The sequence below is a fragment of the Cannabis sativa genome, chromosome 9 (assembly GCF_029168945.1).
Source record: "Cannabis sativa cultivar Pink pepper isolate KNU-18-1 chromosome 9, ASM2916894v1, whole genome shotgun sequence".
NCBI lineage: Eukaryota > Viridiplantae > Streptophyta > Magnoliopsida > Rosales > Cannabaceae > Cannabis > Cannabis sativa.
The window spans coordinates 28,425,012-28,447,281 of NC_083609.1; the positions used below are offsets into that span (position 1 = coordinate 28,425,012).

General features: G+C 37.4%; 2 protein-coding genes across 9 annotated transcripts; one reads left to right on the forward strand and one right to left on the reverse strand.

Moving 5' to 3' along the window:
* The first annotated feature begins 196 nt into the window (after positions 1-196).
* LOC115719566 (ATPase family AAA domain-containing protein At1g05910) lies at positions 197-8,002 on the forward strand. The gene is made up of 10 exons (XM_030648664.2): positions 197-991; positions 1,498-1,596; positions 1,734-3,647; positions 3,733-3,921; positions 4,058-4,200; positions 4,601-4,846; positions 5,948-6,134; positions 6,745-6,810; positions 6,907-7,153; positions 7,505-8,002. The coding sequence occupies exons 1-10, from the start codon at positions 752-754 to the stop codon at positions 7,888-7,890; spliced, it is 3,717 nt and encodes a 1,238-aa protein (XP_030504524.2). The 5' UTR covers positions 197-751; the 3' UTR covers positions 7,891-8,002.
* Positions 8,003-10,860: 2,858 nt separating this feature from the next.
* On the reverse strand, positions 10,861-18,743 carry LOC115723376 (uncharacterized). 8 transcript variants are annotated; one of them, XM_030652843.2, is made up of 12 exons: positions 18,581-18,743; positions 17,456-17,604; positions 16,029-16,551; positions 15,506-15,653; positions 15,144-15,254; positions 14,105-14,306; positions 13,913-13,960; positions 13,339-13,632; positions 12,944-13,013; positions 12,317-12,489; positions 11,966-12,032; positions 10,861-11,380 (listed from the first exon to the last, which is right to left on the reverse strand). In XM_030652843.2, the coding sequence occupies exons 2-12, from the start codon at positions 17,594-17,596 to the stop codon at positions 11,226-11,228; spliced, it is 1,932 nt and encodes a 643-aa protein (XP_030508703.2). In that variant the 5' UTR covers positions 17,597-17,604; positions 18,581-18,743; the 3' UTR covers positions 10,861-11,225. The 8 variants fall into 8 exon arrangements, with proteins under 8 accessions (XP_030508703.2, XP_060959607.1, XP_030508704.2 ...); XM_061103624.1 differs by lacking the exon at positions 18,581-18,743 and adding an exon at positions 18,386-18,573 and having other exon boundaries at positions 16,029-16,395; XM_030652844.2 differs by lacking the exon at positions 18,581-18,743 and adding an exon at positions 18,386-18,573 and having other exon boundaries at positions 14,105-14,291.
* Between the last annotated feature and the right edge of the window lie 3,527 nt (positions 18,744-22,270).

A 22,270-nucleotide genomic window follows, 5' to 3' on the forward strand; every position in this document is an offset into this window, starting at 1 on the left:
AAAGGCTTGTTTAAAAAAAAACAAGGAAAACAAAACAGAATTGAAGTAGCATTACAACGAGGACTGGTTTCCTAACAACAGACCTCCTACAAACACTATAAGCTTATCCGCAATGAAACTTAAAAGAAACACGACTAACAACAGACCTCCTACAAACACTATAAGCTTATCCGCAATGAAACTTAAAAGAAACACGACTAAAATTAACAGCCAAAGTTTGGAGGCATGAATTATAGCCTTAAGTGTGTGTTGGTGGCTTAATGTGGTAATTGCTATGCCTTCTTTTCTAAGGGTGTTATGGCTTCTTCAGCCTTTCAAAAATACACTTTCTATTGGACAAAAAAAAAGAAAGAAACAGAAAATACAAGTGGGACTGAGTACCAAATACCAATTTATTCCTCTCCTACCTCGTTTCCTATGGGTAAACTTTCAAAGGGAGGGTTAAGGGCGTTTTGGTAAATACGTCTCCTCTGCAACAAAATTAGGGGTTGTATTGTATCACTTCCTCTCTCTCTCTGACCCTGTACAAAACCCTAGCTCCCTCCAGAACTTGCATGGCTTCTTCTGACTCGACCTCGAGGCTCACTGATTTAGGGTTTTCCATTATTTCTTCCGTGTTTCTCATGTAATTCATTTCCTTCTCTTCTTTAGTTTTTCTTTTTTCTTCCTTCTTTCCCGGCAGTTGATAATGATTCGGAGCAGACGCCAAAGCGGAGCCTAGTCGGGAAGAAATTTGGTTGGGTGTTTGTAGATGCATTCAAAGCGATCGGGGCAGAGTGATGAGCCGGATTCGAGGCCGGTTAGGTCCAGCGACCGGCTCAGGAGGACACCTAAGGCTTATGGGCGCGCTTACTACTTCTACGGCCCCGCCAATATCATTCGGAAGAGGAAGGGCAAGACCAAGACCCGCACCGCTGCTTCTCGCATTGCCAAGATGCTCTCTCCTGGAAATCGCTCTCGCCGGACCCATCACGCCTCTAATAACAACAACGTGAGCAACTGTTATTCCTCACCTCTTATCGAGTTTTCTTTTGCTTTGAGGTTTTGTTGTTTTGTGTTAGGGTTTTGATTGTACCGTTGAGATTAGAGATGGATGTATATATATGGTTTTGGATTGAAAAATACGCATGGAGTAAACCAAAGCTTTTAAATGGAATTTAATGTCGGAGATTTGAATTAGATTTGAGGTCGAATATAGGAATGTGACTGTCAATCATGGCTCGTTAAGTCAAACGATATTCTTCTATGAAGGATAATATCAATGGTGTTTTGACGTTAAATCTTTTGCATTAATGGAACCTGCCATTTATATCTTCGAATTGAAGAAACATTCCTTTTTTGTTACTCAGAAAATGGTTTTGTTGTGCGTTACCAAAAAAAAAATTAGAGAGAGCGATATAGAAATATTGTCGGACTTTCTGTTTCTTTGCCTATTTAAACAAACATTTAGGAAAATAAAAAATAGTGGATGCATAAATGACATACTTTCGTTTCCAGGAAGACGAAACTAACCTCCGGCGGTCAACTAGAAAGCGGAAGATGGTAGATCGTAGGGACTATACGGACAGTTCAGGTTCCGAGGATGAGGACATGATGGTAAGGTTTTATGTTGAAGACCTTGTATTTGACAAGGTTTGATTGTTTATATGCGTAAAATTGGTACAATAAAGTAGATAATGGTTATTCTGTTTGTGACCTAAGGTGATTTTTGTATATTTTTTTTTCTTTTTCAGAGACCCTCATATCGATCTTCGAGGAACCAGATTGATAATAATGTTAGCCAAGATGAGTTATCATTCCCGAAGAATATAAATACTATGGAAAATAAATCAATGCCTCGACGGGAAGGATTACGGCCTCGTCGTTTGAGGGGAGCTGCAAGAGGGCAGCGAACTATGGAATCTGATGATGAACAAGGCAGTTCAGAAGAAAAAGTTGGTGAAGATGACACCGAAAATGGGAATGACATTGAAGATATTGAAGTAAGTGATGGTCAAAATGAAGGTGAAGGTGAAGGTGAAGGTGAAGGCGAAGGTGAGGGTGAGGGTGAAGGCGAAGCTGAAGTTGAAGCTGAAGTTGAAGCTGATGGCGATGATGATGGAGAGGAAGATGGCGATGATGGAGAGGAAGATGGTGATGATGGCGAGGAAGATGGTGATGATGAAGAGGGTGAAGAAGAACAAGATGGAAGAAGGCGGTATGATCTCAGGAATCGAGTCCGTCGTATGTCTCTAGAAGAAGGAAAGCCGAGAACTAGATCTACTCGAAGGGTTTTACGTCAAGGAATGGGGACTAAGGTTAGCAGGGATGTTAGGAAAAGTGGATCACGGGTTCATAAGCGTCACCGGATTACAAGAACAGAAGAATCTGATGACTCTCTTCTTGTGGATGAGTTGGATCAAGGCCCTGCAATTCCATGGGGACGGGGTGGGAGTAGATCTGGACCACCTTGGCTCTTTGGCGGGCTTGACATGCATGGGACAACAACATGGGGATTGAATGCTGCAGCCTCAGGTTGGGGTCATCAGGGTGATGCTTTGGCCACCTTGACTTCTGGGATTCAAACTGCAGGGCCAAGTTCAAAGGGAGGGGCTGATATTCAACCTTTACAGGTTGATGAGAGTGTGAGTTTTGAAGACATTGGTGGACTTTCAGAATATATTGATGCGTTGAAGGAAATGGTTTTCTTTCCTTTATTATATCCTGATTTCTTTGCCAGTTATCATATCACCCCACCAAGGGGGGTATTGTTGTGTGGCCCCCCAGGCACTGGAAAGACGCTGATTGCTAGGGCATTGGCTTGTGCTGCATCAAAAGCTGGGCAGAAGGTGAGCTTTTATATGCGTAAGGGTGCTGATGTCTTAAGCAAATGGGTTGGTGAGGCAGAAAGACAATTGAAGCTACTTTTTGAGGAAGCACAAAGGAATCAACCTTCCATAATTTTCTTTGATGAAATAGATGGACTTGCTCCTGTGAGGTCTAGCAAACAAGAACAGATTCACAATTCCATCGTATCTACTTTGCTTGCTCTGATGGATGGTCTTGATTCTCGTGGACAAGTTGTTTTAATTGGTGCAACAAACCGAATTGATGCTATTGATGGAGCCTTGCGTCGTCCTGGTCGTTTTGATCGGGAGTTCAACTTTCCTTTGCCTGGTTGTGAGGCACGTGCTGAAATATTAGATATACATACCCGCAAATGGCAGCATCCTCCTTCAAATGAGTTGAAACTAGAACTTGCAGCTAGTTGTGTTGGATATTGTGGTGCTGATTTGAAGGCTCTTTGCACTGAAGCTGCCATTCGTGCATTCCGTGAAAAGTATCCTCAGGTTTATACAAGTGATGACAAATATGTCATAGATGTTGATTCAGTCAGGGTTGAGAAGTGTCATTTTGTTGAAGCCATGTCAGCCATTACTCCTGCTGCTCACAGAGGTGCCACTGTTCAATCTAGACCGTTGTCTTCAGTAGTTAAACCGTGTTTGCAAAGACATTTGCTTAAAGCCATGAACTCTATATTTGATAATTTTCCCCCCCTTGCAATGTCTTCTGAATTGACTAAGCTCTCTTTACTTTCCTATGGATCGGCAATTCCTCTTGTCTATAGGCCCCGGCTTCTGTTGTATGGGAGTGAAGGTTCTGGACTGGTAAATATTTCCGGAACTTCTTGCTGTCGATATGTGTAACCATTGGTGCCAAAAACTAAATTTACTTACTGCTTTAGTTTAACAGGATCATCTTGGGCCTGCAATTTTGCACGAACTAGAGAAGTTCCCTGTTCATTCTCTGGGTCTATCATCTCTACTTTCTGATCCCAGTGCAAAGACTCCTGAGGAGGCATTGGTACATATATTTGGTGAAGCAAGAAGAACAACACCGTCCATCCTTTATTTGCCCCAGTTTCATCTTTGGTGGGAGACTGTGAGTGCATACTTCATTTTGCTGTTTTATTATTTAATTCTGTATAGTCATTCTACCTATTTTTGTTCTTCTGTAATGCTGCTGATTCTGTGGTATTATAATTGAATGTTTCTTTGTCACTACTAAAATTTTCCAGGCACACGAGCAATTGAGGGCTGTTTTGCTGACCTTGTTAGAAGAATTGCCATCTGATTTACCTATATTATTACTTGGGACTTCATCAGTATCCCTTGCTGAAATTGATTCAGAGTCTGCTTCAATATTTTCGCTCCGTTCTGTGTATGTTTTCTTTTTTAATGAATATATATCAACCCTCATCTATAATAAACCATAAAAAGTCCTCTATTTCTGATATATGCTTACACTGATTGCTGTTCTATGCTTATCTATAGACTATATCTTGTTGATACCCTGTTTGAACATTATATTATTCATTGTAGCATTCTATTTAATAAATAGAATTTTGTTAGTTTTTATACCCTCAAAGTGTCGTCTGATAAATGTGATCTTGTTTATAATTTATTTGTTCACACTGAAATAAAACAATTTGTAGCATACAATTATGATTTTACTTACTTGAAACTCTGCCTTCTGAGGAGATTTTTATCTATTTTTTTATTTCTCTGTAAACATTTCTGCAGCCTACATATTACGTAATTTGTTACTTTTTTATTTTCAGCTACGAGGTTGGTGAACTAACTAAAGAAGACAGAATATTGTTTTTTGATCATTTAATTGAAGCTGCTTTGTCAGTCTTGTCGGTGGGGATGGCAAAGAAAACCCAGGAGTTGTCATCTACTCCTGAACTTCCTAAGGCTCCAAAAGTGGTAAGTGGACCAAAGATCTCTGAGTTAAAAGCCAAGATAGAAGCTGAGCAGCATGCCCTTCGCCGATTGCGGATGTGCCTAAGAGATATTTGCAACCGGTTAGATAGCCCTTAACCATTCTCATGAATGTTTGAAAATGCTGCCATTTTTTTAAAATCTCCAGTGGTAGTTGCATTTTACTGTCTATGTCCGTTGTTGTGTGTTTGTGTGTGGCATTGACATAAGCTAAAAACACCTTATTTAAATTCTTCATGGAGGTTTTTAGCACTAAACAGTGGGCAGATTGCTGTAATTTGTAATGCTGGTGCATGGTTCTAGATTGTTTGAATTTTGGAACAATCTATCTATAATGGATTTTGTGCGGAGTCTAGGATACTGTAAGTTGTAAAAACTATTAAGGAATAGGTGTTTGGGTGGCAACAATTAAGAGAAGTTTGAACTTAAAGGCACGATAACCAGTTTAAAGTATGGATCTAATTAGCTTAATAAGATTGCCACGAGCCACATATTCTTGTGAATAATATATAGACACATTATGTTAAAATACATTAAAAAACTGGAAAAATATTATTAGTAATTTACTTTTGATCGATTATAAGCTTAAAGCCTTCTCCATAAATGATTGAACTTGACTTCCCCGCAAGTAATCAAAGTCTTTCAGTTCTTGTGTGATTAAGATAAAAAAAGAAAGAAAAAAGAGCTGAAGCATTATGCTGTACATGTATAGGCTCTGGGTCTTGCTGAAGGTTAAATTGGCATTGTGGCTACATAGTGACATACAGTTTGGTTATATCCCAAGTTTATACGCTCTGTTTCGAATTAAAGCTTGCTTTCTTTATTTTCTTTGTATTGTACTCCTTTGAAGTTTGATACATTAAAAAGTTCTGTTTGTTGTTGAAATAATAAATAAATATATGATTAAAAAGTTTGTAATAAATAATGGGATCAAAGTAATCTGAAGAAAAAAAGTGATGTAAACTAACAACTTTTAGTTGTCCTCAAAATTTTCTTGTAACTTCGTTTTAAAATATGCTTTCTGAGAACAATGCCAAACACCCCTACTTGTGATTAAAGACAGAATTTTGTTTTTATAAACAAAAACCAGTTTATAGTAACGGTGCCAAACACTCTCTTAGTTATTCCCATTTTTTGCATCATATTCCTCTATGTTTATTCATATGTTTGTTCCTTCACTGCAGGATTTTATATGATAAACGGTTTAGTGCCTTCCACTATCCTGTCTCAGATGAAGACGCTCCCAACTATCGTTCAGTAATCCAAAGCCCAATGGACATGGCTACTCTTTTGCAGCGAGTTGATTCTGGGCAGTATATTACATGTTCGGCATTTCTTCAAGATTTTGATCTCATAGTATCCAATGCAAAGGTGTGGGTTCTTTGTAGTTTTTGCATGTCTTTAAATAAGTTGGTCATGGCTTAACAGAGCTAAATCTTTACTAAAATGTTGGAAACAGTAGAAAATTTGAGTAGTTTATTCTGTCAATCAAGGATCGGCATTATTAATTACAAAGAAAATTACAATGTTGTTTTTATCATCATGGTTTAAAAAAGAGAACATTTGAAACCTACGCCTCAGAACCTGCTTTCAACGGAGGCCCCCCCAATATTGAACTGAGGCTTGCGTTTAGAAACGTTAACTATACTCCAGGAGGTGTGTGTGTGTATATATTTCTAAGTAAATGCTGGGCTTATGAGTTACTGAACTTTTAAAGTTTTCGGTCCTTAAACTTTTATCAATAGATTAAATTTTACCATCTGGACAAGCCTGCAATATTACTCTCTTGATTCTTCCCCTTTACCTGCATGAAAGAGTTGAGCTCTGTAGTTTTCTGCTGAAATTAATTCCTGTCAGTTGTCGTTGCCTTGATGATTTTGCTATTCCAAGCTGTGACAAGCTCAAAACATTGGGCATCACACTTCAACTATTTTTATCAAGATTCGTTATAATTTATCATTTTCTTCTGTCTGAAATTTAGAGTTATAATGGAGATGATTACAACGGTGCTAGGATCGTTAGCAGAGGCTATGAGCTTCGAGATGCTGTAAGCAGTTCTTGTCTCAGTTGGCTTTCAAAAAGAAATGCATTAGTTCGTTGTAAAGAAACATCATCATAATATGTTTTTTTACCCTCCTTTCAGGTTCATGGAATGCTGTCACAGATGGACCCTGCTCTTGTTGCATGCTGTGACAAGATTGCAGCACAAGGTGGTCCAATGAATATACCAGAAGAATTCGGGGGATCTACTTTTCCTTCAACTCCTGTTGTGCAGTTGGGAACAACTAGGGCAAGTAATCGACTTCGAAATGTCCAGCCAGAGGTAAATCTGGATCAAAGTTATGAGGCTCTAAAACGACCGAAAAAGAATGTAGATACTGCAAATACAGGTATTCAGGCTTCTGCTGCTGTGATTTCATATATATGAGTTACACAGTTTTATTCATCTTGCTGTTTAAAATCTAGCATATTATCTCTCCATGAAAAAACTAGTGCACACGAGATAATTGCTAGATTTAAGAAGTTTAGGAACTGAAGTACAGTTTTGTGTAAACTAAACAGAGCAGTTGAACCCATTTTTTGGTGTGAAATTTATTTCTAGTAAAGCTAATGAAGTTATTTTACTTTTGTTATTGGCAGTACTCTATTTGTTAACATTAGTAGTTGGTGTGGATGCTTTGATGATTCATCAAATTTGAGATTTTGGAAAATTACAATTGCTGACATTATATTTACTGCAGAAGAGAAGTCTCGACAACAAGAGCCATTAAAGCCATCTCAGGAATCAGAAGTAATGGATGTAAATCCCGAAAGGCTAGAAACATCTGTTGCTGAGCAGAATAATGATGAAGCTTCTGCCAGAGAAGTTGAAGTTTCTGATTCTACCGATGGAGGTGGATCTCTTGATGTTGCAATGTTAGATGTTAAGTTTGCAAACCAGGTGAAGTCTGTAAAGCAGAATTTTGTGGATCGATCAGAAAACTTCAACATTCCACAGCTGGAGAGACTTTACACCCGAATTATGAAGGGAATTTTTGAAATCAAGGATAAGGTAAGTGGAGACGATCCCAAGGCTTCAATCTTGAGTTTTTTGCACAAGTTTGTGGAGGACAAAGCAAATTTCTAGCTTATTATTTTCACTCATAAAATAGAAAAAGGAAAAAGAAAAGGAAAATCTTGTAGTCAGATAATGTAAATCCGGTATCATTTTATTCATATTGAGTGGTAGCTTTTTTTTTTGTTTTTTTGTTTAGTGGCATTGGTGTTTTTTTAGAAAATATTTTGATCTCCGGTCGTTTTATCTTGTTTTACTCATTTTGGGATCAAGTCGAGCTTTATTTACTTCAATGCTATAAGGTAGTACGTTGCATTAACAGTAATGACAAAAACACATTGGAATGCTGAAAAGCTATTCATTTCTCAAATATTGACGATGTAGTGCTGCATTGTTTGATTATATATATGGGGAGACGATTTTGTTTTGACGTACTTTCACGGAATGTATTTCGTGATGTATGACAGTTAGATGGAGGGAGTTATTTGATCTGAGGGTTGGGGTTGATTTAGGGGTAATTATAGTTAAAAAATGGTAACGTACCTTGAGACTTATTTAATGTACCAGGAAATACATTCCGTGAAAGTACATCACGAGACAAAATCGTTTCCATATATATATTGTAGGGGTATATGGGTCGGTTTGATCGGGTTATAGTGTAATTTTATCAACTTAATATAAATGTCGGGTTGTAAATATCTAATTGTAATTCGTGTAATGAAAAAAAAAAAAGTGTATCCCGTCTAATGATTTTTGTTGGTTTCGTCAGTTTAACCCGTTAAATTGACTTTTATTTTTTATTTTTTTCATTGTTGTTAGTTTTTGGTGTTCAAATAATTTATTTTAAAAAAATAAATGTATAGTATATGCTTTTTAAAATTAAAATAGTTATAGTTTAAATGAACGTTAAAAAATAAATATGAATTGAATAAACCCATTAAAGTATTAAACAATATTTTTCAAAAAAATAAAATATATACTTTAATATTCTAAATTTTAACTTTAATATTTAAATACAATTAAAATTATCAATTCTAAATTTCAAAATAAACACTATAAAATACATACTTTAAATGTAAAATAGCTTAACTATCAAACGTAATTTATGTAATATGTTATAAATAATTATAATAAAAAATATGTAAATCGGTTTATACGGTTTATTCAGATTATTTGGACGGGTTAGAATAATATTCAATTCGCCCAATATATTTATTTGGTGGTTTAATTTTTTCATAAAGTTATTCGGGTTGTATTTTTTCATGATATTATGCATGAATTAGATATATCATGGTGAATTCCTCAGAAAAAATTATGTCTTCCACAATAGAATCTGATAAGAGATTTCGAGTAAGTGTTTACATAATCTTCTTCTGTCCAAAGAAATGATTCATCGAAATAATGAGTCACCATTGATATCGACACATCTGAGATCGCCAAATGTTCGGGTTCGAGAATTCCTCTATTCGACCCTTACTGCCCAACCTGAAAGCGGACAGCTAAAGCGTTTCACTTATTGAACAGGGTTCTATGGTCGGTCCGCGACCCCTGGATGCCGAAGGCGTCCTTGGGGTGATCTCGTAGTTCCTACAGGGTGGAGACGATGAGATCGGTCCATGGATTTTCCTTCCTTTTGTCGCATTTCGCTCAAAGGGTTGAAGAGAGATAGTGCATCAAGCTGCTCGCAAGGCCAACTTGATCCTCTTCCCCAGGGATCCCAGATGAGGGAACCCTAAGAGAGCCGCCGACTCCAACTACCGTCCATGTACGATCCATACTAGATCTGACCAACTGCCCATCCTACCTCCTCTACGTTCTTGACAGTCCATCTTTGTCTTAGTAGAGTTTTTTAGTAGCATGTTTTGGTCCTCTTCCCCATTACTTAGAAAAAGTGAGCCACCAGTTCGGGTACAAGATACTATCATTACCGTCTAGATAATTAGACACCCAATCCATAATCGCAACGACCCAATTGCAAGAGCGGAGCTCTACCAACTGAGCTAGATCCCCCCGAGCCAAGTGGAGCATGCATGAAGAAGTCAAATGCTCCTTTTATTCTTTTCCTTGGCGCAGCTAGGCCATCCTTGACTTGAACCAGAGACCTCGCCCGTAAAGTAAATCATCGCACCTACGGTCCAACCAATTGGGAGAGAATCAATAGATTCCTTTTCTAGAGCGATTCATCCTTCCCAAACTCCGTTGTATTGTGCTGTCCAAGTGTGCTTGTTCCTCCCTTCTTCCCTACCATGGCAAGTTTTTGTGAAATAACTCCGATGAGAAGAAAAAAGAAGCGAATTTGTAAAAATATTTAAAAAAAAACAAAGAAAGGATATTGGGCAGCATTAAAAGCTTTTTCTTTAGGTAAATCTCTTTCTACAAGAAATTCAAAAAGCTTCTTTTATACGCCAAATAAATAATACAAAATTGGCATAATCCTTGTTCTGACTCGAAAAAAAATAAGCATAATTTTTAATTTAGCAGCTACTTTCGAAGTAACAGAAAGAAAAGCAACAACTAGAGTGGTTAGAGTCGAAAAGAGGATTCCTCACTTTTTTCTCTCATTCAAAACCGTGCATGAGAATTTAGAAATCTAAGACGTTGATAGAGAAAGGAAGCCAGAATGGAATGATTTTGACTATCGATTTATTAGTGAAAAACCTTCTCCTCAAGCCTGCGAAAAGTATACAGAAAAGACAATTCTTTTCTATTATATTAGCATTTTCTATTAGATTAGTATTAGTTAGTGATCTCGACTCAGTGAGTCATTTCTTCCGTGAACTGTTGGCACCAGTCCTACATTAGGACATGTATTTCTATTACTATGAAATTCATAAATGAAATAGTTAATGGTGGAGTTACTATTATCCTTTTTGTAGTAACAAATCTTGTATGTGTTCCTAAGAAAAGAAAAAGAAACAGCATTTGAATCAATAGAAAATCTTTTCTTCTGTACCTGTATAAACATATTTGTGTAAATCGATATTAATCCATTCCAATTCCTTCCCGATACCTCCCAAGGAAAATCCCAAATCAGATCCCAAATTGACGGGTTAATGTGAGCTTATATTCAGTTTGGTTTTAGCGGTTTATTCGTCTTGTACAAATTAGATTCTCCTTCAACTTCAACTTCCAAAATTGTGATGTGAATTCAAGAATTGTAAATCTGAGGTAAAAGCATGATGAAATATTAAGATCATCATGACACATAGATAAAGACATCTGTAAAAAAAACTAAAAGTCTGTGTTCCCTTGAGATTGTATTAATACTTCTCTTTTCCTTGGTAAAAAAAAGTATCTGTAGCTGTAGCAGTAGCTGCAGGGCCACGTTAAAATATTTTCATGAACTTTTCATTTGCACAAAATCCAGTTTGCATTTGATTGTAGCATCCCCCACCAACTGTAACCTACTAATTATCTAGAGACCGAGTTGCTATCATGCGCAACTTCACCAAGATGAGTGCAGCAGCCGATTCTCGTGCTTCCCCGCGACTTGAATGCACCTCTCCCTCACTTGAGCATTCGAAACCTGCTCCTTGTATGCTTACATTGGCTATGTATCCACCTTCATTGAAAAAACAATTACCAAAATTAAGCTTACCAACAATGTATGATAATCTTTTAAAAAAACATATTTTGGATAATTATACGTGTCCATGCCCATTACACAAATAATCAGAACATATTGATCTTCGTCAAGATTTTGAATTTGAAATTACAACTAATAATTTGGTTTCATTTTTCCATTATATTCTTGTCCTGCCATGTTCCATTCAAGTGTAAGCAAGTGCAAAAAGTTATTGCCTACTAAGAACTATTCCAAGTTCAAATGATATCCATAAAAACTCTGAAGCTAAACACTATCAAATCACATGTTTTTATGTGTGGAAGATGTTCTGAATTCACAAAATAAAATATTTCATCAACTTTTTCTCATATTTTGAGGACTCAAGTCATTTTATGCAGGGATTTGGGAAATACACTGTATAGTTAGATTAAGTTCTAATAGTAGTTTTTTATGCTTATTTCAAAAATTGTACGTGTGAAAATGAGAACTGGGTAATAAATGATCAAATAGCAGTAAACGTCAGAAGCAATTATGGCCAACGTATCTGTTTGGTCAATACATAAAAAGGGTGCAGAATCATACCTTGGGCTGGGTTTATGTGGTAGATGGGTAATATCCAATTGTTTGCATCACAAATATCATCCAATTCCTGTCAATTCTATTCTGATTAGAATAATCAACAAAACATAAATAAAGGGAAAAAAAAAAGAACTGGATTGGTAACAAACACCAGAAAAGTTGAATAAAATGGATCGAGGAGAGGCTTTAAATTCAATGATTGGGAAAAACCATGATGCTTATCTAAAATGAAACCCAGTCACACTAAGAAAACATTTCAACTGCCACAGAGAGCATTAAAATATCCATTTAAAGCTTCAAGTATTTTGTTTCCTAAGAAAAGCTTCGTTAATTGGATAGTGAACAAATATTTACCTGGCGAGCATTTCGTGTGCTAAGAATGGCTTCTGACAACCTCTTTCTCTTGTTGTCTAACGTGTCTTCAACCCGTTGATTAGTCCTTACATGGTCAGCAGCACTTCGTTGGCTTTCCTCATTACCACCTTCAATGAGGGATTCTAACACCAGCTGAAGGTCATCTTCACCACCTGCTTGTAGAGCAAGAACAAGTATATAATAAGCACATGATATTTCTAACACCCTGTGACTAGCAGAAGGATGGACAAGCTCTCTTTTATGCTTACTTGTTTTCTTATTTTATTTGTTTATTTGACATTGGAATAACTCTATATATCTATTTATTTGTTATTATGTCTTACAGATGAGATAATACTACCGATGTATGAAAAACAATGAAAGCATTCTCAAGGATTATTCGATTCTTCTAAGAGAAAATCTCAGCAATCCTTACTCAATTTTATTTGTTTTTCTATTTTATCACACCATTATATACTGTGTTCCATACTTTAAGCATTAAACAGTAGAGCAGAATAGACAAACTTGATGGGTGAGAATATCCAACCATAAAGCAAATTTAGGCACCATTAAAACCTACAAAATGGTTTTAGTGAAGGGCGCGAAATCAAACTTGAAAAAGTGTACCATTTATAATTGTCTCCATTTTTCTATCATACTCAGCAATCTCATCCTCTATATCCCGCAACTTCAAAGACTGCATAAACAAGAAAATGAATTCTATAACACATGCAAAAATGGAGGGAGAGAGAGAATCTGACACACAGCAGGGAAAAAGCTAAAAGCACATATAAAAAAGACTACCAAATAGATTAAGCACCTTATGAAATCACCAATATAAACCAAAAAACTACAAGGGTTCATGTTGAAAGAAGGATAATCTGAGGCTTGAGATTGAAATAAGAAGTACTGCCAGTTCCAAATACCAAGTACAAAACAGAGGCAGCCTAATATACATTATATCTCTAAAAACGTTTTAGTTACTTGTCCAGCATACTCACATGTCATAAACAAAAACATACCAGCTTATTTCTTCTACTTCTGAGAAGTTTTAAGGCAGTCTCGGTCATTAAGTTGTGTTTCGAAGCCATGACACTTTGTATCTTCTCAAGATGCTGAGAAGAAGATTGATAAGTGGCCAATGTATGATAACAATTTCCTCCTTTATCTGATATGCCGTTGGAATGATAAGCAACCATTGCACGGCAACCAAATCCATTTTGACCGCTTGAGATGTCACTGATTCTATTTCCAAAAGAAGCCTTCTCAATTGCACAGTCAGAACTGTTTGACTTTGTTGTTAAGTCCATCTCAAACTGCCAGTCCAAGAAGTCAAAATGCATTTAAATGGGGGAAATCATGAAAGAGGGAAAGATAAATAAGTGTATAAAAACTGTAGTGTTAAAGCAACATACAACAGAAAATGAAACTGTAACCAGATCTAAATGAGATGCAAAGTCCCAAGAAGATTGATTGTAGAACATAATTATTATTTGCTTTTTAAAATAAAGAAAATATAAATGTTATCTCAGTGACTCTCATTGTCATGTTGATCTACCATCAATAAAATCTTGCTTGTCAACTAATTTTCCTTACCTTAACTTTGATTCTCAAAAGTTCAATGTATTTCCTCACATTTTCTTCCTTCAATCAGAAAAATTCTAAGTCCAAACAATGGCCAAAGACGGTAGCTTTGTAATCCAGACTTGGTGAACTTAAGAACTGGATGAGTCATACGTACATAAAGAATAAATAAATAAATGTAATAGGTAGCCAAAAGAAGCTTACCTTGATACCAGGCTCGTTAGAAGCATTGGAAAAGCCAATAGCATCTTCATCCTTTGGTGATTTGAGATCAGTTGCAGTTGTCTTGTGGCTATTAACTTCTCTTATGCCACCAGCATGAAAATTAACTTGAATTTTATTTTCTGCCAATGTCCTTGGAATTGTCGTCCTTTCAGGGCTTTTTCCCTGCCTGGAATCATGTAAACTATTCAAACATATCTCCGTTAAGCACATACACAAGGGATAAAATTGGGAACAAAAATATTCAAAAGTAAAATTTGCAAGACTTGTGGCTTAAATGAAACAAAAACCAATCAGCCTAATTTCTTGTCTGATCTAAATCAAGACTTGTGGGAATGTTTGATTGTACAGCTCGACTTTTAGGAAGTTGGTAGACTGTTCTATACAGAAATATCTTACTACTACCATAAATGAATAAGATAGAGCGTAAACCCAAACAAAATATCTCAATGAAGAAAATAACAAGCATGAGAAATAACATTTAAGCCATTGTACGAGTCGATTTCTTAAAAGGGGGGACATGTGATTCAAAATGTTCAATCCCCCAATGTAATCGTAGACGATACAGCATGTTTGCACATCATGGTTTAGATCAAGTAGCTCCTCTTGTATCATGTTTGTAAAGAAGAAAAAATCACGGCAAGTAAAAAAGAAAATACAATCCTAGATGTTGACAATTTGATAGATGATTCATAGCTATTAGTTTACACTTTACACAAATGACCAATGACATCACCACATCATAACTTTTGAAAAAATGAAGCAATCAAATTGCAGTTTTCCTTGTTTAAGGGATGGTTTAAGTTATTTCAGGGAAGCATAAACATATAGGAGATGCTTAAAATTCTATAAATGTGTTGTATCTTTAGACATTAATTAAGATGCTAAGCCAAATTTTTGTTATTAAGGGCCTTGGTAACAGCAAATATGAAATATTAAAGAGAAAATTAATGTAAACTCTAGTGAAACCTACTTTTAGAACCGCAAAAAAGCATATTCAGGACAGCCTAGATGAGCTCACCTTTTCATCCAATTTAATAAAATCCCACCATAAGGAAGAAGATGGAAATATTCAACAACTGGGGTAACTGTCCAATTTCCAGAGATCTTTCTAACCAAAGGACCCTGCAGACTACTCAAATAGCAAAGGATAAAGAGCATCAGCAAAGCAGACATGCTTACCATCCTTAGATAACGGTAGAACCTCATCATCAACAAAGCGTTAAAGGGAATTCAGAAAAGGTAATATAAAAAGTTAAACAATCAAGTGATTAGTCACATACACATTATCAAAGGTGTGTTACTGAAGTGGCTAGCAAAAGCAGTTTAATAGGTTGGTACGCAGAAAATAAAAGAACAGAAATGGTTGTTTGACATAAAAACCTGTCAATGACATCTTTGATGGGAAATTGAATAATATTTTCTGTGACTGATTTGGCTTGCATGATGTAAAACTGCACCGCTGCCTTTTCTTTACTATCAGAATACACAACATGGTCTTCCAAAATTGTCAGATCTGTCTGATTAACACCTATAGCATGTATGAGAATCATTCACGCATGAGCAATCTAACTTATTTTTTAGAAGATTTAAAGATACAGAAATATTGGAAGAGCAAAAACATTCAGTAGATCATATCTTAGAATAAATGTATCTGTGTCCGTGATGGTCAAGACTTGAGATTTATCTCATTAATTATCTTCTAGAAAACCAGCTTAATTCTCAATTATCAGTGTAAGCTTTAAAAAAGGAGGCCACTGTTTTGCTACAAAATACAATACAACTCTTCTTGTTGTACAAATACTACTTAATCAACAAAAGAACCAAAGTTGTCATTTTTATAAAAGAGAGCATACTTGTAGCTAGTGCAAACTTGAATAATATGGTATATAATAAAGCTACATACCTGTAGCTTCCAAGACAGCTAAATAAGCAAGTTGCTGAAAATCAGTTGAATTAGTCCCGGGTTCAACTTTTGGAATTTTTTGAATTACTTTGTTCCTTTTACATGTTTGAGATTTCCCCATTGTACTCCTTAAACTTTGGTTTGAGGCCTCTACATCTTTTTCAATCACTGAATAAACCCCTTGAGTCACACTATCTAGTAACAAACAATTCTCTTTCTTCAAGTCAATCAAAAATACTGCAACTTTAGTAATTGGCCATCCTTCAACAATGGGGTCTTTTCTTGATGCATCTAATGCTGTAGATATATCACAGGCTTGCATAATTGACTTCTCTGTTGGTGATAGATGGTTCTCCAGATCATCTAACTTCATATAGTTTTTCATTTGTGTCAGTTTGAAATGCACCAATAATGCTGGTTTTAAAACCACAGCCAACTTGCAAAATGATTCGAAACCAAGAAAATCTAGCTTTGGGCATTTTTTTCGATGGTAGTAGTTGTACAATAACACTACAGCATGTACCTAACATAAATCAAGACAAAACAAGCAATTACATGACTAACATTCAATGCATTATGCTTGTGCATGTGAGTAAATGGATGAAATTTTCCTTGCCAGTGGATACATTGAAATTTTTGTTTACAGATCAGACATATTCACACTTAAGAAATTGTTAATATACAGAATTCTAGATGTGAAAATGGTTATATATAATATCTCAAACTTAATATAAAGCTGGTTCAGTGGTTAGAATTGATTGCATAACTTGAACACTCTAAAACTTAAGGATCATCATAGTTGAATTAGAGATAAAATTAGTCATCAAAGCAGAATAATATCAGACATAACATGACTCAAATTGCTTTAGGTTGTGCACTGAATTTACTATTGCCTGAGCAAAGATCTGTATATAATTGTTTATTAAGTGCTTCTAGGAACAGACACTACAGGAGTGCAGGACAAACAATGTCATATTTAAAGGATTTCCGTGTTTTAGAAATGGATAGTCAAAAAAACACACCTTACAAATGGGAGTTTGTGAGCACCAAAAAAATTAAAGATTATCACTGATAATGTAAAGTTAATTTCATAAGAAATTGATACACAAATTACATGCGTTCTCTTCATAACCATGCCATGCCACCAGATGATAACAATATAAAACCCCTATTTATTTGAAAACTATCAAAGACCGTGACCGAGAAGAAATGTTATCTGCACCTGTGACACTATAAAGACACACATTTCTTATTTAAATAAAGATTTCATATTTAAATAAACACACATTTCTTCTAACTATCTCCATTACTGTATCAAAGTTAATTCTGAAGAATGCAAGAAATCCATTTGATAATGTCTATGTAAACATGGAAAAAAACATTAACATATCAGATTTAAGGATATAACAAAATAGAAGATAAAGTACCTGTTTTGCAACAACTTGCTGATGAGATAAAGGAGGGTTATCCGTAATAAATCTAGCTGGCAGCACTGGGCCAACTAAGTTATCTAAAAGTGCAAGAAGAGCGTCCTCCATTGGACATACTTCTTCTGTCATTTCCAGCATCTTGTTTTCTAAATAAAACCAATAAAAACAAGGTCATGGTTGTAGACACTGAGCAACTGATCAAAGCCACTAACTAGAGAATAGCTTCATGATTAGAGAGTGACACCAAAATAAGAAAACAATTCTACACTTTCAACTATTGATCAAATTAGAGAGTAAAACAGATATTTAGCCTGAGTTTCATTTGACAAATCTCTTTTCAGTAAGGCTGTTTTACGACAAAAAAAAAGGTGCACTCCTCTATTCAGTTATGAAAAATCCTAATCTTAAAACTTCTCCTTTCTCAACGTTCTTAAACACATAAAAGGAATCATCTTTACAATTTACACAATTTTATACTCATCTTCACATAAAAGGAACCATCTTTATATTTTTCTCACAATTCTATACTCATATTCACATAAAAGGAACCATCTTTACATTTTTCTCACAATTCTATACTCATATTCACATAAAAGGAACTATCTTTGCATTTTTCACCATTCTACATTCATCTTTACATAAAAGGAATTTGTGAAAGAGAATTTCAAATCAAAGATTTTTGTTTAGCCGTTCGAGAAAGTAAGGTGCTACTAAGTACTGATTATGATAGCACTAAATACCCAATGAAAAAAAGAAAAAGAAAAAGAAACTAAATCACACAAAATATCATCATATACCAAAGACCCATCTGAAGAATAAACGTAAAGAACACCCAAAAAAACAGAGTAAAAATGAGAGCTTTACGTTTAACCAAGGTTTCATTCTTAGCAAAAAAATAAAAAATAAAAAAAATAATAAAAAACATACACCAAGATGAAGCACGTGAGGAAAGAATTCTGATACAATGTAGTATGAGGAATGCAAGAGGGAAAGAGAGAAAACAATGTGAAGAAGATGATATGAAGTATGAAGTGTGTTTATTTAGCAAAAGGAAATGAGTGGGTTTTAATGGTGTTTTAGAATTAGATGATCAAAAGGGATTCCCTTTGTTTATTTTCGTACCACTTTTGGTGAGGTGTTGAAAATGGCAATAAGACTGTGAGTAATCCAGTCAATATTTTCCTGAGAAGGAAATAAAGCTGAGGGGGTGATTTCCCTGTTTTGTCAAATTGAGAGCTGTACGTTTCCTATTAATTGGTTACCACTGCCCGCCCACTACGGTGCCTCTTCAGTACCTACCTACCTACAGTGCCTTTTCATTACCAACTTCATTTCTTCCAGTCCAAGAAAAAAAAAATCTTAATTTCTATTCACCCAATTTATTTCGTAATTAAATCTAAAACATTAAGTTCAGTATTTTTTTTTTGACTTTTTTATTTTTACATTTTAAAATAATTTTTTTTTAGTATTTTTACGGAATTCTACATAGAAACTCTTATTGCACCTAGCACTGTGTTACATGCAGTCTATGATGGCACGTTACAAGCTAAGTGATACCCACAAGTTGGCCAAGTAGTGGTCAAGTGGTGGCGCATGTTGTGGTGCATGCAGGTGGCATGCTGATGCTTAGTTTGTATACAGTGGCATTTTTGTAAATATCTTCAATATTGTCCGGAATGGGACGGGAGTTGGTATCCGCCATTTATTTGGGTCTACAAACAGAATGGTGCGATCGGTTTGGTGAAACTAGGTGATTTGGTATATGGTACTTACCATATGTCTGCAGAGAAAAAATCATCTATGTTCCTGGTAGAAGGCTAAAAGCTCAGAATGCTCTTTAAGGGGGTACTCTGGTGTCAGCTCTCCACCACCCCTTGCACCTTGGTGCTAAGTGAGCTACTACTAGTCAGTAGGGACTGGTAGGGCGGGCATATGAGGACCATGAGGGGACTCATATGTATCCATGAGTTGGAGTACTCATGGACATTATCGGGCCGACCCGGTAGTGCGTCGAAGAAAGCTGCCAGCGGTTCGCTGGTACGTTTCCCTTGGCTTGTCGGTATGTCGCTTGCACGGGACGTGGCCTAGACCCTCCAAGAGACGTTGTGGTGCGCCTAGGCCACGAGTCTCAACACGAGATGACACGGGTAGTCATTCGTGGGCTAGTTGGCATACACGCATGGGACAAATGCACCATGTTGGAAAGGGACTATTATAGTGAGATTTCTCTCACCTAGAAACTCGAGACAAGACTCCCATTTAAAGGACACGTATGTTCAGATTCCCAATAGAAGCTGAAAATGTCCATAAGGGGTTCCTCGAAATTTGATAAAGCCAACGAGGTCTTGCGAGTACGACCAAAGTCGGATCGCGTAATTCGCGAGGAGAGAATGGATCCAACTCGCATATGTCGGGGCATATGCGAGTATCCTCCCTATACTTCTGCGGAAGCATAGAGATCAACTCTCTATGGTGCGATCTGGTCCCAACGACCCGATAGCCTTGATAAACCGCTATAGGCTCACATGTCTAGGTTCTATCAGCTCGATATGCGGGGTCTACAAGAGGCGATTGCTTAAAGACTCGAACAATCCCTAACGTAATAATAACCTTGCGAGCTCAACAAACGGAACATGAACAGTCAACTCGCAGATGCGGAAGACGCATACGTTGATGGACTTAGTAACTGTCACTCATTTATTAATGTTAACGTTGTTTGGGTTTAATTATTGCAATTCAATATGTAAATAATGGATTAACAATGAATGTGATCCTTATGTAACTGATTGGACACCTACTTTGTATATAAAGGGGTGATCCACCATGAAAATGGCACCTACGAATCCTTTGCTACAGTGGACTAAGCAGATCACAATCTGACTGAACCACTATAATTCTTTGTCTTATTGATATTTTCCAGCCTTGTTGATTGTTCTTGCATTCCCAGTCGAGTACTTGCCATTCTAGGTCGAATACTCGCACTTGTTACTTCTCTGAAAGTTCTCTTTTTATATTAATTAAGTAATACATTTTGGTGTTGTCGAAATTCACTCGACAACATTTGGCGCCGTCTGTGGGAATCGACTAAAGATTTCATTCACTTCAAAGAACACTATTCATCATGGTTGGAAATCACGCTAACGGAGCTAACAACGGGTCCATCAATATTGGAATGATGAGTGTACCACTGTTTGGAGCTGGAGTGCCACCTGTAGACGTCATCAACGGCGGAGTGGGGAGGAGCAATATCAGACCTCTCAACCTATTCCCAGAAACGACTGGCCCTCAAGTCGGGGACACGTCCACACCACCAGCAGACATGCATTTTCCCCCCGTCACTTCGACGGTGGTATCTGAGGGAATGATCCAGCTCACCACTGATCAATATGCTGCAATTTAGGATCAACTGCGGGCACTACAAGCCGAAGTAGATGGACAGAGTCGAGCTCGACGCCCTCCTCGAGTTCCCGCCATTCGCAACGATAACCCTCAGATAACAACTTCTAGACGTCATACTAACCGTGTACGCAAGGAACGAAGAACTAACCCTGAAGCTCTGGACCTGAACCATCCGATGTCAAGAGATTAATCCGCAAGGTTTCCTAACCAGAGCGCACAAATTGACGATGATCCTGAGCGCCGTAATCCTCGCAGTCGACCATCAAGAGACAACGACGCAGAGTCAGCCTCTTCGTCATCGCATGGACGCACTCCGAGCAGGTATACAAGGTCCGGCTCTGTACAGACACAACAGGGAGGACGTTATCAAGTACACCGAGGTGATCTACGTGATCATCTCAACGCAGTTTTCAGGGCACGCTCCCGCGGCCCACATAATACCGAGACACTCCGTGATCCCCAGACGGGCGATCAGGGTGTCAACGCAGATAATAACCCGCCTATCGCGCCAATCGGGACCACTGGGATTAATATCCCAGCCAACCTTGCCGCAGTTGTTGCGAGCCCCGTAGTCGCAGCGACTCCAGCCCCTGCGACAGGAGGAATCGACCAAAGCATGCTTCTGCAAGCTTTAAAGATGCTCGAGCAGCAACGTAAGCCTATATATAAGTTGCATGGCACCTCGCCTTTTACTGCAGAGGTGCGACAGGCTCAACTTCCGAAAGGGTTTCGTCTATCCGAATCCCTTAAGTATAAAGGTACTTCTAACCCGATAGACTATTTAGAAAAATTTAATACTATAATGGAAGTAGACCAGGTACCACAACTCGCGAAGTGCCGCATTCTTGCGGCAACACTCGAGGAAAATGCTCATGATTGGTTCACCCAATTACCTGAGGCATCAATATCGACGTGGGAAACCTTCGTCGACTTATTCCTCACGCATTTCCAGGCCACAATGACGTATAGACCACCCTATATGACTTTGGCCAACATCAAACAAGAACCTGGTGAGTCTTTACAAGACTATTTCAAACGTTTTAACGCAGAAGTAACAAAGGTCGAGAAGGCCCCCGAGTCTTCGCTTGTTTGTATGTTGATAACAGGTATCTTGCCGAGAACCGACTTTTGGAAGGAACTACAAGCTCGAAGGCCTGAGTCCTTGGTAGAGTTCTTCGCCATGGCCGAACCTCACAAAAGAATTGAGAACTCTCTAGCGGAGTTAGAGAAGGGGAAGGACAAACGTCGGTCACCCATACTGCGGTCGCGATCTCGCAGTCCGTGAGGGAAGAACTCCAGGGGCCGAAGCCCGAGAAGACGCAGCCCGCGAAGACAGCGAAGTCCGAAGTTGGCTAAGTCTCCCCCAAAGAAGGAGTCCTCGCCAAAAAGGAAGGGAGGACCTCGCTTCGTCAA